Below are 15,543 nucleotides of genomic sequence, written 5' to 3'. Positions count from 1 at the left end.
CAGCCGGCTTTGTTTAAGGAAGCATGGCGGATGACAAACTTCCTTCAAGACAGCGGATGAATAGTGAAATAGTGTAATGGCTGTTCTCGCTCTACTCCATTTACCCGCACGTTTTGTATTATTTCGTTCACATTGTAAGGATGTTTTCCGCGTGCATCGTGTCACGAAGCGTGTGTATTGTCGTGACTACACTAATGTAAGTGTGGCCAACTATCGATGCCGCGTTTAAGGACCGCTCTGAAACTGGAGAAGTCCGTTTTGGTTATCTTTGAAAGTGTTTTAACAGTTTTCTATTTCAAGGACACACCCTTGGATCATAAAAGTCGTGGTCTCGAGAGATACAAAGACTTAAAAACGCATTTCAAGAGACACCTGAAAGCAATTTACAGCAGGTTCACCAACGTAGCTGACCATTCAGCGGTAATCATTGTGTAACAGTACAAGTACCCTATTAAATTACACAAAAACAGTATTCAATTCCATATGATCTGTTTTGACACAGGTGTATGGACGACACCATGTTTATTTTATGGAAGGAAACAGTATCTACAGAATGGAAAAGAGAAAAAGTAAGCAAATTTGATGCTTTCCTTTAAATGATTTTGTTTTTATAAATCCCTAACAATCAATATGTGATGTGAAATCTAGACCGAATTGCAGCGTTATAGAGGTTGAGCAAAGGTATAACATTTAATATTTCACAATTGCAGCCAATTTATGCACAGTACCACAATTTAGACAAAGTGACTCATTGATTCGTTTCATCCATTGTTAAGATGAATGTGACTAGGAGATTTTTATACTGTTTAGCCATATTGGCTAAGAAGTTTCATGACCCAGTGCCATCCCTGCTTGTATATATTTTGTCTATTATTTTGAGCATATTTCTTGGCTCTCATTAGATTGTTCAAGTGAGCCTAATGTTTTGACTTGTGATGCTCCAATTAGTAAAAATCTACGACGTGATTTCTTTAAGCGATATTGTGATAACACTGATCACTGTGACAATTTTGCTTACTATAACCCTCATATGAAACGTTCATAGCGCTTCATCTCGATTGCTAATGAAACCACCATATTGCTCGCAGGCGAGTCGGAACCGGAGCAGGTTCTCGACCTGGGATGCATCCCTGCAGGTGAGGAGACACAAGAGTGGACCGTGCAGAGAATACGACTTTCCCCTCAGGAGAAGCATCTTGCCGCCACGGTGAAGACTCATAACACAGAAACAATCAGGTCAATAATGTTGAATAGAATATTGACAGATTTGTCTCTTTTGTTTTCACTCAAATTAATGGATGAGGTCATGTGATATCTAACCCAGGTGTGTGGTTGTGAAGCTCGGCCAAAGAAACATACTCACGTTGGACAATGTCTTCACCTTTGGTACACTTTAAAACACTCTTAAAACACCATTATACAAATAGGACAATGGCAACACACCTAACATATTTGTGTCTTCTAAGAGTGGGCCACAGATGAGGTGTTGTTTTACACCATCCAGGAAAATTTGAAGTGCCAAAAGGTGTATCGTCTGGACCTGACCCAAAATGGAAGCACGACACGCCCCGTGTATGAGGAATCAGAACCGGAGTGAGTTTAACAACGTATTCATTTTGATTGATAAATTACATTTTAGCACCTTTAAAAAGCCCACTGTTGCTAGTAGTATAGTGCTCCTCCACATATTTCCAAATTCACAATCACTGACTTTTTTTTCAGGGAACCTATCCTCCAATATTGTTTTTGTGCGTAGCCCAAAGCCCTGTCAATATTATAGTATTTCTTTGGCAATATCTTGTGGCATCTTGGTGGCAAGGAACTATGTTGACGTGACGGAAGGAGCTTCGTCTAGTCAGGCCATACCCCTGTCTAATATAAAAGTAGTGCTTTACCACCATCTTGTGGCATCTCTACGCAATTATAAACCTTTTTAGGGGTGTCAATTACTCGCAGATTATCACTATTAGAGGCAGGGGACATTTTCTCTCAGGGGTTTACTCACATTTGTTGTCAGCAATTTAGACAAAGGCTGTGTGTTGAGTTTAAGGGGACAGTAAATTGACACTGTTATGCAAGCTTTACACTGACTGCATTATATTGTAGCAGTGTCATTTCTACATGGTTGTCCCATGAAAAGATCAAATAAAATACTTGTGAGGGGTGTACTTACTTTCTGAGATACTATAAATTTCTAGTCCTTTGTGGGTAAAAAGACAGTTGGTTAGCACAACATTGTAAAAGTGGGAATTTAATTTGTTAGTTAGTTGTCATTTCTAGACTCAACATGGTCTATTATAATAAAGCCTGTAATTAATCCATCCATCCATTTTCTGAGCCGCTTCTCCTCACTAGGGTCGCGGACGTGCTGGAGCCTATCCCAGCTATCATCGGGCAGGAGGCGGGGTATACCCTGACCTGGTTGCCAGCCAATCGCAGGCCACATACAAACAAACAAACAACCATTCGCACTCACATTCACACCTACGGGCAATTTAGAGTTGCCAATTAACTTACCATGCATGTTTTTTTTGGGATGTGGGAGGAAACCGGAGTGCCCGGAGAAAACCTACGCATGCACGGGGAGAACAAGTACAATAAGCCATCCTGACTAATTAGGTTGATCATAAAAATTTCATGTATGTTATAACATTTAAAATTTTTTTTTTAATCATTGCATTGTTGTTTTTAACAATACTAAATTTGCCCTACCTTAGTGTGTTTGTGGAGGTGTCCCTCTCCAGAGACTGCCATGCACTGAGCATCACCTGCAGCAGCAGAAACAGCTCCGAGGTGCTGCTCGTGGACGTCTCGGACCCCCGTCTAGAACCCACCCTGGTTCAGGCGCGCCAGCCGGAACTGTTGTACCACGTGGAACACTGGAGGCGGAACCTGATCATACTCGCCAACACGGGGCCTGGGCAGGAATATCAGGTAGAGTGTAAATAATGAATGAAAGATGGTTAATCTCAGCATGGATCATTTAAAGTTTGTGCCTCTGATGTGAATAAAAATTGGACTGGAAACCCTATGCGGGGCCAGTTTGAGTCTAAGTCTCGCTGAGAGACTTAACATCTGAAGTAAGGCTTTTGAGCTTAAATAAAAAATAGGCAAAAAAGTTTTCCAGTGCCAAAAATTGGCTCAGTCTTTTCAATATTAAAAATGTTTTCCCATTTCCCATTTTTTAAATCCTTTGTCCTCTAAATCTTTCTACTAAAAATTGGCTTGGGCAGGAAGAAAAAGCAGGAGTCCGGTCAAAGTTGAGTGTATCTTTTATTCCCACACAGAGAAGGGATTGAGTTCAAACATTTATATAAAAGGCAAAAAGATGTATAAAAAAAATTAAAAACCATACCTCCCTTATCCAGGTGATAAAGGCCCCCCTCTCCGAGCCCTCCATGGTGTCATGGGACACCATATTCACGCCGTGTCTCGGCACTGTGATCAAAGACATGGATGTGGTCAGGGACCACTGCATACTGGTTGCCGTGACGACAAGCAATGAACTTGAGCTGATTGTCGTCCCTCTCTCCCGACCGAGAGAAGCATACACTCTGCAGGTTTAAAAAAAAAAAAAGTTTCTGCATATTTATTACAGTATTCCACTGACTCACTTGTATACTTGAAGCTCCCCACCTGGGCGTGCGTCGTTGAAACCAAGCGTCCCGGCCTTGCAGACCAACGCGGCGCGTTAGAGTTCCTGATATCCTCTCCAGTCCGCCCCCAAGTGTCCTACTGTCTTTATCCCGAGAAAGGCCTCCTTTCATCAGGCACGGTGGACAGGCCCTCTCCAAAGAAGCAGGAGAATTATATTACGGCACGTTTAAAGGCCTGCAGCCAGGTACAAACTAATTGAGGTGAAGCAATCATGCGACATGAAGCAATCATGAGCGTAGAATGGAATCTGTCTGTATATTTAATACAAATCTTAAGACTGAATTACACAAACTCGATAGTAGTGCAGTCACATGCCTCAACATTAAGTACACCTGCACATTGATATTTTGGTTACCAAACTTGGCTCCATCAAAATTTAAGTGTGATGTTTCATTAAATAATTGTATTATTAGTATATTATTTGAATAGTTTATTCCAGTACCCCGCCTCCTGCCCGATGATAGCTGGGATAGGCTCGAGCACTCCCGCAAACCTTGTGAGGATAAGCGGCTCGGAAAAAGGATGGATGGATGGATAGTTTATTCCATAATATTAATGAATATCATTGTTTTGTATTTGTTCTTTTAGCTTTTTTTTAAAGTTATACACATTATTCAGAAATATGTTTTATTGCAAAGAATGTACGCAAGACAAATGAAGCGCAGAAAAAATATAATGCAGCAATGGAAGTTAAATTTAAAAACATAATTTGATTAAATTAAATGATTAATAAGTCATTTTATTTATTCAAAGTAAAATAGTAATTTTTAAGAGTGCTATAATTAAATAAATTCCAATTACTAAAAAATTAATAAAACTGAATTCTAAAAATAAAAGTTCAATATGAAATACATTAAAATAAAATAAAATATTTACAGTACAAAATTTAAAAAAAATATATATTTTTTAAACAAAATATACAGATGTATACATACATTATATACACATACATATATTTACATATAAATACAAAATTTTGTAGTTCATGGCAAATATCCACTGAGGTCATTTATCATGGAGAACATAAAGTTGAATTCTATTAAGAGTATTTTTATTGAGGATTGCATCCCTGGTGTAGGATGGTACCATAGTGCCAGTGACACTGTTTCACGGCGTGAAGTGTATGAAAGACACGCCTCTGCTGGTGCACGTGTACGGAGCTTACGGCCGGGATGTCGACATGCAGTTCTCCCCGAAGAAAAGGTTTCTGCTGGACCAGGGCTGGGCTCTGGCCTATTGCCATATAAGGTAACGTAGATCAGAAGTCACAAGTAGAAAAATGTGTATTAACTGTGATGCCGTATAGAGGGGGAGGAGAGCGCGGGCTGGCATGGCAGAGACAAGCTCGCGTCGAGGGGAAGCACAGAGGAGTGGAGGACCTTCAAGCCTGCCTTAGTCACCTCTTCTCCTCGGGGGTCTACAGCCCTTCACGGACCGTCCTCACCGCCTGCAGCGCCGGAGGTGTGCCAGTGGGGGCGCTATGCAACAGACGACCCGACATGACGCGGGCAGTCATGCTGCAGGTACACAGTTGTGTCTGCTGTGTTTAAGCACAATGAACTCCTGGTTTAACCATAAATGTTACAGAATGACCCGCGATATAGACCCATGATGAATTTTTGAGCGACGTTTACCCCTCGCACATGCTTTCAAATATCTAAATTTATGTTTAAAGAAACACTCAAAACCTTCTTCTTGCTCTTATTTATGCATCAACAAGTAGAGCTCAGTGGTGCCCGGCATGTTGTGGCATAATTAGGTACTACACTGAAGGGGTGCAACCCTAATTCAGACTTGCCTATGTACTGGACTGTAAAAAGTAAACCCCCATGAAAATGATCGCTTAAAGATGAACTGCAATATGGTGGGGGGGGGGGGTGGGGGGGGGGGGTCACAGTGGGTTTTTTTAAAACTATTTTTCACAATTTAACAGAGTCCTTTCCTGGATGTGCTGGGAACAATGGAGGACCCCGAACTGCCTCTCACAGTGGAGGACAGGGAAGAGTGGGGCGACCCTGCAGGAAACCTGGAACACAGGCTCACCATCGCCTCCTATTGCCCAGTTTGCAACATTACTCCTCAGGTAGAGAAGCACACGCCTTACCACCCGACTATGGTCCCCTTCACAGCATTATGCTACATTCAAGACATTTACATGCACAAGCAGGTGTCTTAAAGGGGACATACTGTATGCCAAATAGACTTAATACAAATGGGGTTGGGTCTCTTGAGTGGCTTCCCACCCACACGTGTGTATTAACAACTAGGTAGATCTTTTCCCTGCCTATTAGTGAATATGGGTCCGTGTGCATAGCGTTCTAAATTTTTTGAATTGTCGGCACGCTTAAGCTATTTTACATAACTGCCCTTTGCCAAATTTCTCCGTCCATGACATCACCAGCTAGGTTTGTGAAAGATCTGCTACTTTCAAGCAGCAGCCAAACTACATGGAAGCACCATCTCATAAAAGGTGAACATAGGTGCAGTGTTAGCAAACACAAATGAGTTGTAGATTTAGTTAGCCCTAGCTCCACCCCCCTTAACATGATAATGAACGTCCATTAATGATTGTGGGTAAACAGTCTGCATCTGCCTAAAACACCCCCCCCCCCCCCCAAAAAAAAAAGAAAAACAGAAGAAATGATTGGAAATGATTTAAGTTGTGAATGCAAATGCATATGTATCCTTTAAATGCTGATTTTGAGTATAAAGAGTTTGAGTCTTTTAGAAGGTTTCTCGCGGCTCCACCATTGTGATGTGGAGATTTCTCCATTTCAGTGAAGTTAAGGTACACTTGTTTGCCTTCGAGTGGGAACTCTAAAGCATTGTGCCTAGTTGGATAGTAGAAATGTCTGACTTACCAGTTTGCTGGAATGCAAAATTACCCTTTAGGTTGAGTACACACGCATACCGTCCATCGACCCTTACACCTCAAGTAGGGAGAAAAGCAGTTAATCTGATCAGCCGTATTTGTTAATGCAAGTTTATGTAGATTTATGTGTAGTCCCCCCGCGATATTGCAGTTCATCATTCAATGTTCATTCACTATGCTTTAAGCAATCGTTTTGTTATGGGTTTTTATAGGATACTGTAATGCCCTCGCCTACAGTCACACTTTTCAGCCATTTATTAAATGGATGAAAAGGAGAAAACTCAACTGAATTCATAGAGCACCTTACAAAGAACTGCACCTGAAACAAAATGCTTTACATAAATACAAATAAAAAATAAATAACAACAATATTCCTTTTGAAAAAAAAATATACTCCTTTAAAAACATAAAACCAGTCGGTGACATCCAAACACTCCTGCAGCGCCTCTCCTGTGTCTTGAGACCAAACTGTCACAGTCATTATGTTGGCCGCCTACTGTAAAACGCAGTTAGCACACAAACCCAAAAGCTGCTGTCGGCTCTCACGCAGACAAACGCATGGCACCCCACCAGGCATGTACATCGACACATTTTATAAACATTGTATGCTTGCAATTAGTTTTTGGGTGTTAAAACATGTTAAACAATGTGTTAAAAAGGTGTGTTTTAATAAGTTAAAAGTGTGTGGTAGCGGTAAAACTATTAAACTATCATAAAACTTTAAAAATATATATATATGGTTTTTCCTATTGCATCCAACGCGATAAACAGGGGTTCACTATTGTAAATTTGTGGATGAGAGCTACACTTAACTAATTTGTATTTTATTTTTTTATAATTGTATTTTAATGAGGTTCTTCCTTCCTTGATTTAGCGCTACCCGTCAATGCTGCTGACGGCCTACACTGACGACAACAGGACACCTCTAGCCGGTGTCCTGAAGTATGCTGAGAAGCTGAAGGAAGCAGTGCAAATTCATTTCAACATGGCAGCCACATCAGGTGCATTCACACAGACCCTCTGCACTAACATGTAGTTGCAGCCATGCATGCCATTGTGTACTTTAAAAGGGATGTCTATCAGAAATTGTAATGGTTCCATTCAGTGTATGTCAGCACACTGAAGCAGCCATCCATCGTGTGACTAATTTAAGTTCATGACCAACGTATAGCCAAGGTCACCTTGCAGTCCAGTGTGTACGCGCGTGCTCGCTAATTGCACTCATTTCCCCACAGATGGGCTCTTTCCCCCTCTCGCTTCTAATCGGGCCTCATCGCATCGCCCGGCTTCAGTTGTTCATACGCCCACAGCGGCACGAGGGAGACGGGGTGCGTCTGCGTACGTGCGCATAATCTCGGCTCTCCGGAGTCTATTTGATAAAGTGCTGATGGCGTGGAGGGCGGGCGGCGGAGGCCCATTAGCATGGTAAAGAGATAGTGTATCAAAGCGAGAGATTAGACGCCACAGACTGGGAGCTGTCAAGGTCAAGACCGCGCATGTGAAACAGCCGCGACCACCACGATCACGATGGGGAGGTGGAGGAGCAGGGCACTGGGGGGTGGGGGGGGTCATGTAAATTGAAGAGGATGGATGTGGAGACAGGAGAGAGTGAGTGGTGGATGCAGAGTGAGATGGAGTGGAAGTGGACTACTAGGGAGTGCAAGTATCTTTAAAATACCGTTTTCATCTCCCCTTTACTTTCTTCCAGACCCTGAACCAAACATAGTTATAAATATACAACCTGGAGCAAATCACATTGGATCAGATGACTGGGAGTCCATGCTGGAGGAGGTAAAAAAGTGGAATTGTTCAATGTATACCACAATGCCTTCCCCCTTTTTGCACTTTTCTATGTAATTGGAAGACAATGAAACTTTTACGTGCTAACGGCAACCTTGTCAAAGCAATCCCCATTCATACGGACCTGTAAAAACAACGGAAATATTTATGCCAGACTGGTAGCTGCACACTTAATACATTTAATGATCAGCATATCTGATGAGTATGATGTATTTTACTTACATTATTTGATAAATATCCCTTCTGAATTGCTCCAGATGATGTATGTACTGTAAATTGCATTTTTGTATTGTATTTAAATGAATTAAGTCCCTATTGAAGACCTGGGTACCAAATGCACAGCCCATCACTGCTTTGTCATAAAGGACTAAATGCGACAACTGTCTTTCCTACCTGACACAGGAAGCCCTTCAGCTAGCATTTCTCTACAAGGAGATGGACCTGGAACCTCCTTGTCCTCCATGGAGGAGGAAGAGATAAAGTTGTGTGGATGACAGCAGAAGACAGGACAACAAGGGATGTGACTGCAATGATAGTTTCTTATTGAGCCATGCACATCTAATGAGATACAATGGAAGATTTGCATGTTAGCATGTATAGAGAATGTCTATGGCACCTAAATAACAGGCTTTTTCAGAGATATAGCACAGCCCCGGGTGGTTGGTGTTAAACCGAGCATGTGAGGAGAACTCAATCATCAAACCCTCTCCCGCCTCAGTGGCGATCAGAGACTTGTTGACCACTTTGCGGTCGTTGGCCCGGTTCGTGCTCATCAGAACCCGCAGCCGCTCAGGCAGCTCAACGACCGCCGAGAGATCGGTGACTGCCGACTCATGGCCGAAGTTGAGCACCAGGAGGAAGGCGGAGTCCAGCCCGTCCAGCTCTCGCAGGTAGGCGAAGACGCCGCGGTCAGCTTGGATGTAGCAGAACCAGCCTCGTTGGAGGGGCAGTTCCGACTGACGCAGCGTGTTCAGGAGGCGGTACTGAGACAGCAAAGAGCCTTCGTCTTGCTTCTGGACCTGGAGGAGGACACATGGAAGCTAGTCAATGTGCCGTTTAAATAAAATGTGTTGTTTTTTTAAGAGCGTTGTTGATACCTCCACATTGACACTGCTGTAGTTGGGATGCACGGGCAACCATGTCACATTGGTCTTGTTGTTGAACCCTGCATTCAAGTCAGCACTCCACTGCATTGGAGAACGCTGAGGATCTCGACTGGCACTCTGCATCATACACAGTTGAATGTACACTGACTAGACACCTGCTAAATCCAATATAAAAGTTCTGCTTTTAGAAAAATAATAATGCAAATTTTTGATTGACACAGTCCAAGGTATTACTTTAACAATGTATATCACTGTGGTGGTTGTTTGCACAGCCTCATACTGAGGGCTCTTCTTAACTGAACTGTCAGTACAAGGTAACCAAAATATTAGAAACAACTCTCAGTATGATGCAGTGTCCATCAACCTCAGCATTATCCTCTAGATTGTTTGATACAGCTCTTGTAATTTGATACCAATCACTCTGAATGTCTTTGTATTGTAAACAATAGAATTTTAAATTACCACATTGTATCTGCCAGCTGGGTCCTGAATTTGACTCTCGGTCACGTTGACGTTCTCCATGCCAATCTCCTCGCCATAGTAGGTGGTCGGCGTACCAGGAAGGGTCAGCAGGAGCATATTGATGACCCGCGTATAGCGCTGACCCGCCCTGGAAGCAACACGAGGCATGTTGTGGTTCCCGACCTGATCCGAGGAAAATGGACAATGAATGTGTTGCAGTTATGAGCAATGATAAGGCAATGATGCAATTCACCAGCCAGTTGGGCCAGTGTCCTGTGGGCATGTTGGCCATCCAGAGGTTCACCAGATGTTTGACCCACACGCCGCTTGTGTTTTGAGGCAGATCCCGGAGATAAAAGTTAAAGGGGAAGTCACTCTCTTTCACCAGAGGTGTCCCGTAGTACATCATGGTCTTTTCCACCTCTGGGCCATCTTGCGACTCGGTCACCATCAACCTACAGACACAACTTATGTGATGGTCCAAAAAGAATTATTGCACTTCCTGTACAGGGAACCCCCTTTATTGCGGGTTATACGTTCCAGACCCACAACAGGTCAAAAGCTGCAATATAGAGAGACCATATAAAACATTTTTATACAGTTTTACCCCTCCCACATGCTTTAAACACGGTTAAAGGCTTTAAAAGACAAACTTAATGTAAATGTATTTGCTGTTCTCCCGGTGTTCAATAAACAGCTGAAAAGTGTATCGGTGACTGGCTCTACCTTCGTGCGAGGATAATACAGTCGGTATACTGTGAAAAGTCATAGGAAAAACAATCTGCTTAAAAGATTGTGATATTGTGTGTTGGCAAACGATGAACCATGATATAGAGGGGTAACACTGTACCTGTATCTGCCAGGTTCCCGGCTGAAGACGTCCATTTGAGCTCTCCACTCCCTTAGCAGGTCATGCAGGCCCAGCTGAGTGGTGGTGAAGTCGTGGTGGAGGTCCCACTCGGAAGTCACCAACTCCTGGAATTAGACAGAACATACAGAAGTGTACAATTTACACCCATAGGCCACAATATTACATACACATTCACAATCTAACATGACACAACACAAGATCCATCCATCCCATTGTTTTACTTTTAATGCCAGAATTTTGAAATTCATTCGATGTGCAGGTGTACTGTATGTAATGTTATGACCAGTGTGTGTGTTCCTTCGATATGCAGGTGTATTGTATGTAATGTTGTGACCCGTGTGTGTGTGTCTTCATTAAAATAAATCATTAAAGGTAACTTGTTTGGGTTCTGCTGAAACAGCAGTTAAAACAATATGGCAGCAGTTAAAACAATGTGGTTCTGAAGGTGGCATCTTAGTGGCTTGAAATAAACCAGCCTGCTATAATGTGTAACGATGACAGATAGCCTGTGATTGGATGGATCGTGTGATAAAAGATAATACAAGAGTGACTGTTGTAGTTTTTTTGTTTGTTTTGTGTGCAACTATGCAGCCATCATAACTCCAATGAAGTGCAGCTTGGCTCTGAATAGTGATTTGAGTGGAATCCTGTAGTATAATAATAGTGCCGTAGCGTAGCAAGTTAATCCACTAAAATATGCCTGTTTTTTTCACTTCTGAAGCACACAAAAAAAAGGTGATTTCTCGGCTGAATGCCAATCGACTCACAGGAGGCTTGTTCGGGTCCACCTGGGGCTCATCCCTCAGGTGCACGGCCTCCAGCAGGTGCTTCACCGAATCCATGCGAAAGCCATCCACTCCCTTGTCCAACCAAAAACGGATGATATCCTGGAATTTGATTCGTTAAAAGATTTACAAGGGAGACAATTGTCACTTGCCCTTTGAGCTGCATGACAGCAGTTAAAAGTGCACAAACTGAAGTTAATGTGTATAATTGTCAAGCATGTCAAGATACAACGTGGATGTCTCAGCAGTAAAAAAAACAAGGACAACACAATAAAATAGGTCTTGGTGAGAGAGATTATTTTCTTTTGAAAATTAATGATGCTAAAATGTTATGTAAAATTACATTTAGCATTTAAAACTTTATAATGGCTAAACTTCAACACCTGGAATAGATCTGGGTGTTTCAACACCCAACACCTTACCCAGTAAAAGTGAAACACATCCCACAGACATGACAACAAAGTATTTGTGTGAAACCTTTCACTGGGAAAAGTGTGGGTATTGACATACACCTAGATACCCCACGGGTGAGTGCTACGTCATTAATATTAACCTGGTAAATAGCTTTCAATACCCATACTTTTGGCCACACCGGCAGTCCCCTCTTGTCCTCTCAAAACAGTTAAAAACCAAAAGTTTATGTACACTATACAAAGACATACACTTTTCCTGATTTAAATCAGTTGGGATTACAATAACTATTTCTATTTGCTAAATGCTAGAATAATGAGAGCAGGACTTTTTAAAAAAAAATTTTAGGAAGTGGTTTACATACATACTGCTTTTAAACTATATGACTTGGGTCAAACGTTTTGGATATCCCTCTACAAACCTCTTATAATAGCTGGTAGGAATTTTGGACCATTCCTCCTGACAGAACTGGTGTAACCAAGCCAAGTTTGGAGGCCACCTTACTCGCACAACCCTTTTCAGGTCTGCTCATACATTTTCAATAGGATTGAGATCAGAGCTTTGTAATGGCCAATCCAAAACATTGACTGTTATTGGTAAGCCACTTTGTAACCAGTTTGGCAGTCGACATCGGGTCACTGTCCATTTGCAAAACTCATTTGCACCCAAGCTTTAACTTCCTAGCTGATGTATTGAGATGTTGCTTCATTATTTTCGCATACTGTTCTTTCCTCATGCCACCATCTATTTTGTGAAGAGTACCGGTCCCTCTTCAAGCTGAACAACCCCACAACAATGCCGCCCCCGTATTTGGTGTTTTCCTCCAAACGTAACAATGCACATTACAGCCAAACAGTTCGTTTTTAGTTTTGTCAGACTATGGGAGAATTAACGTCTTTCTCCCTGTATGCATTTGCAAACTGTAAGATGGCTTTTTTGTTTCTTTTGGAGTAATGGCTTCTTCCTGTCAGATGTCCATGTCAGCACAGTACTTGTTTTCTTTTTGTGTGTGTCTCAATTACTCGCACTTTTTCTGTATTTGTGGCAGAGCTTGATCCCTATCCCATTTCACTGAATTTTCCCCTGCCTGTCAACAACTTTTTCCGAGCCGTTGGTAACTAGAAAACATTACGGTACAACACTCCTGCAACACCCACTCTTCTGCACAGTTTGCTTCACCTGTGCCCGGCAGCAACCGCTTAGAACTGAGTGAGCATCAACACGAACGTTGTGATCTGGTGTCATCTTACAAGCATCTCCTGGCGGACCCGAGGGTTTCTGAAGTTCAGTTCAGGTTGCTTCTTGATGAACTGGTGCAGGTAACACTGTCCTCGAACTTCATCATACGTCCATGATGAGTTCCCAAATACACTCACCTGAAAGAAAGGAAGCAGAAAAATTTAACCGTCTTAGTCTGTGATAGATAGATTTGGTAGGCCATCAAATGAACCTACCCAGTTATTGGGCTTGGGTCCTGTGGCATTGCAATCAGCCCAGACGTAGAAATCCTCATAGTGTGGCTCTCTGGTGCGACTCAGGTTAAACCAACGGTGGTTGTCGCTGGTGTGATTTGGAATGAAGTCCATGATCAGCTTCAAACCTGGTGGAAGCAGAGCCGGCCGGGAATCCTATGAAGTGTGTCGCTTTCCAAGAACTCATTGAGGGCTTTACCTAATTTGTGCATCTCAGCCAAGAGGTCATCAAAGTCCTGCATAGTACCAAAGAGCGGGTCAATGGCACGGAAATCTTCCACGTCATAGCCTAAGTCCCTCATGGGAGAGCGATAGAAGGGATTGATCCACACCGACTTGATGTTCAGGTACTCGAAATGGCCCAGCATCTCCTGAATGCCTTGTGAAGTGCGCACACACACAGACAAGCCATCAACATCTACACAACTTCTGACAATCGTGGTAGCATCTTTCTTCATTAGTTCCATCCATCCATTTTCTGAGCCGCTTCTCCTCACTAGGGTCGCGGGCGTGCTGGAGCCTATCCCAGCTGTCATTGGGCAGGAGGCGGGGTACACCCTGAACTGGCTGCCAGCCAATCGCAGGGCACATAGAAACAAACAACCATTCGCACTCACAGTCACACCTACGGGCAATTTAGAGTTGTCAATTAATGCATGTTTTTGGGATGTGGGAGGAAACCGGAGTGCCCGGAGAAAACCCACGCAGGCACGGGGAGAACATGCAAACTCCACACAGGCGGGGCCGGGGATTGAACCCGGGTCCTCAGAACTGTGAGGCTGACGCTCTAACCAGTCGTCCACCGTGCCGCCTCTTCATTACATCCCCACAGATGTAACAAAATGTGTGGGTGATGAAATTTCAGCGGGAAATGTGTGGGTGTTCATACACATACATACCCAACGGCACGCCATCACTATCAACCCCACCCACACTTTTTGTCATACCTGCAGGGGATGTGGATGTTTCAGCACCCACTTTCATCCCTGAAAAGGTTTCAACACTTTCTGTCACACCCATAGTCTCCTTTCAATATAAACCTGATCCACACTTTTCCCATTGAAAAGTTTTTAACATCCACACTTTTTTGTCACACTCTACACTCCTGCTTGCAGCATTATTCTTTGTATTTCTGTTCATGACTGTCAGTGGACTTTCATCCTAAGTCTGCCTAGCAACAAGTGCCCAGGATGTGAAGTGTCATATGCAATGAGGCTGACTCACCTTTGAGGTCTCCCACTCCATCTCCGTCGGAGTCCCTAAAGGAGCGGGGGTACACCTGGTAAACGGGGGACACCTGCCACCAGCTGAGGCAGCGGGGCGACAGCGCCACCACACTGATGGTGAGGGCTACCAGCGTCAGCGTGCAGGCCATGATTAGCCAGAACAAGATCTCCCGCGGGACTCTGTAGAAGGCCTGCGAGGAGTAAAGCAGCAGCACCTCCTTGGGCATGCCGGCATATGGCTTGATCTGCGTGTAGTCCTTGGCAGGGGGGTCCACCACCTTTTCTTCCAGCTCCACAGTGGTGGTGGTGGTGATGTCCTCCACCGGGTTGCCGCCTTCAACCTCTTGGAAGGCCCGATCCAGGGTGCCCAGCTCCATGTCGTTTATACCTTTATGGTCTGAATGTGGCAGCAGTGTTGCTTCTTTCTTGACGTGTGGGAAGGAGGTCATGGTACACTCCTTTGTATTTATCTCTCCCACACATGCGCACTGCTAGTCCAACCTGCGGAATGTGGGGGAATTGGTTAGAGATTAGTTTGGTCAGACTGCAGAAAGCGCTTGGATCAGTCTATGTAAAGTTATTGGCTATTACAAAGTTAATCCAAACTGAGCACTAATATATTTCTAACATCAGGGTGAAGAAAAATTTACATTAAATTTACCTTGTCGACGACTACTTGTCATGGTGCAGATTGCGTAGAAAATTCTGCAGTGCCTGTACACAGAGAACCAATGCACAAGCACAACACACATACACTGGAAGGTGGCAACAGAGAGAGTTTGGGTTCATTTATTTTCATGGCAACACAAACAGCAGCTTCTCTGTCGAGTTTGAAATCCAATCTATAATTGACATTCAAGGTCAAAATGTCAGGTACAGGT

General features: G+C 43.3%; 3 protein-coding genes across 5 annotated transcripts in view; 1 reads left to right on the top strand and 2 right to left on the bottom strand.

Annotated features, from left to right (window-relative positions):
• camkmt (calmodulin-lysine N-methyltransferase) overlaps positions 1–4,111 on the bottom strand; it is a 130,576-nt gene extending 126,465 nt beyond the window's left edge. Inside the window, exons 1-3 of one of the 2 annotated variants that reach the window (XM_061689649.1) lie at positions 3,615–4,111; positions 3,356–3,438; positions 2,713–2,917 (exon numbers count right to left, since the gene is read on the bottom strand). In XM_061689649.1, coding sequence (XP_061545633.1) covers positions 2,713–2,765 — 53 coding nt within the window. In that variant the 5' untranslated portion in view covers positions 2,766–2,917; positions 3,356–3,438; positions 3,615–4,111. Of the gene's footprint in view, positions 1–2,712; positions 2,918–3,355; positions 3,555–3,614 lie in introns of both variants that reach the window. The other variant, XM_061689650.1, reaches the window with a different exon arrangement.
• prepl (prolyl endopeptidase like) lies at positions 12–9,634 on the top strand. 2 transcript variants are annotated; one of them, XM_061689644.1, is made up of 15 exons: positions 12–196; positions 301–420; positions 503–569; positions 1,089–1,236; positions 1,325–1,386; positions 1,467–1,593; positions 2,718–2,934; positions 3,369–3,560; positions 3,629–3,841; positions 4,736–4,905; positions 4,964–5,180; positions 5,591–5,740; positions 7,404–7,530; positions 8,238–8,320; positions 8,732–9,634. In XM_061689644.1, the coding sequence occupies exons 1-15, from the start codon at positions 77–79 to the stop codon at positions 8,807–8,809; spliced, it is 2,091 nt and encodes a 696-aa protein (XP_061545628.1). In that variant the 5' UTR covers positions 12–76; the 3' UTR covers positions 8,810–9,634. The 2 variants fall into 2 exon arrangements, with proteins under 2 accessions (XP_061545628.1, XP_061545629.1); XM_061689645.1 differs by lacking the exon at positions 12–196 and having other exon boundaries at positions 331–420; positions 1,089–1,207.
• slc3a1 (solute carrier family 3 member 1) lies at positions 8,849–15,059 on the bottom strand. The gene is made up of 10 exons (XM_061689646.1): positions 14,661–15,059; positions 13,636–13,815; positions 13,419–13,564; positions 13,215–13,340; positions 11,536–11,655; positions 10,748–10,872; positions 10,151–10,352; positions 9,898–10,080; positions 9,427–9,552; positions 8,849–9,348 (listed from the first exon to the last, which is right to left on the bottom strand). The coding sequence occupies exons 1-10, from the start codon at positions 15,037–15,039 to the stop codon at positions 8,917–8,919; spliced, it is 2,019 nt and encodes a 672-aa protein (XP_061545630.1). The 5' UTR covers positions 15,040–15,059; the 3' UTR covers positions 8,849–8,916.
• Between the last annotated feature and the right edge of the window lie 484 nt (positions 15,060–15,543).

This window comes from Phycodurus eques, chromosome 11 (genome assembly GCF_024500275.1).
Source record: "Phycodurus eques isolate BA_2022a chromosome 11, UOR_Pequ_1.1, whole genome shotgun sequence".
NCBI classification, from domain to species: Eukaryota; Metazoa; Chordata; class Actinopteri; order Syngnathiformes; family Syngnathidae; genus Phycodurus; species Phycodurus eques.
Note: the sequence above shows the minus strand (reverse complement) of the source record. Positions and strands in the feature narration are given on the sequence as shown.

Excerpts from the sequence above, each read along its gene's own strand:
- prepl (XM_061689644.1), top strand. The coding sequence starts at position 77 with ATGGCTGTTCTCGCTCTACTCCATTTACCCGCACGTTTTGTATTATTT. Across the intron at positions 1,237-1,324 it reads CATAACACAGAAACAATCAG|GTGTGTGGTTGTGAAGCTCG; the intron begins GTCAATAATGTT and ends TATCTAACCCAG. Across the intron at positions 5,741-7,403 it reads TTTGCAACATTACTCCTCAG|CGCTACCCGTCAATGCTGCT; the intron begins GTAGAGAAGCAC and ends TCCTTGATTTAG.
- slc3a1 (XM_061689646.1), bottom strand. The coding sequence starts at position 15,039 with ATGGAGCTGGGCACCCTGGATCGGGCCTTCCAAGAGGTTGAAGGCGGC. Across the intron at positions 13,565-13,635 it reads GGCTGAGATGCACAAATTAG|GTTTGAAGCTGATCATGGAC; the intron begins GTAAAGCCCTCA and ends TGCTTCCACCAG. Across the intron at positions 10,353-10,747 it reads CGGGAACCTGGCAGATACAG|GTTGATGGTGACCGAGTCGC; the intron begins GTACAGTGTTAC and ends TTGTGTCTGTAG.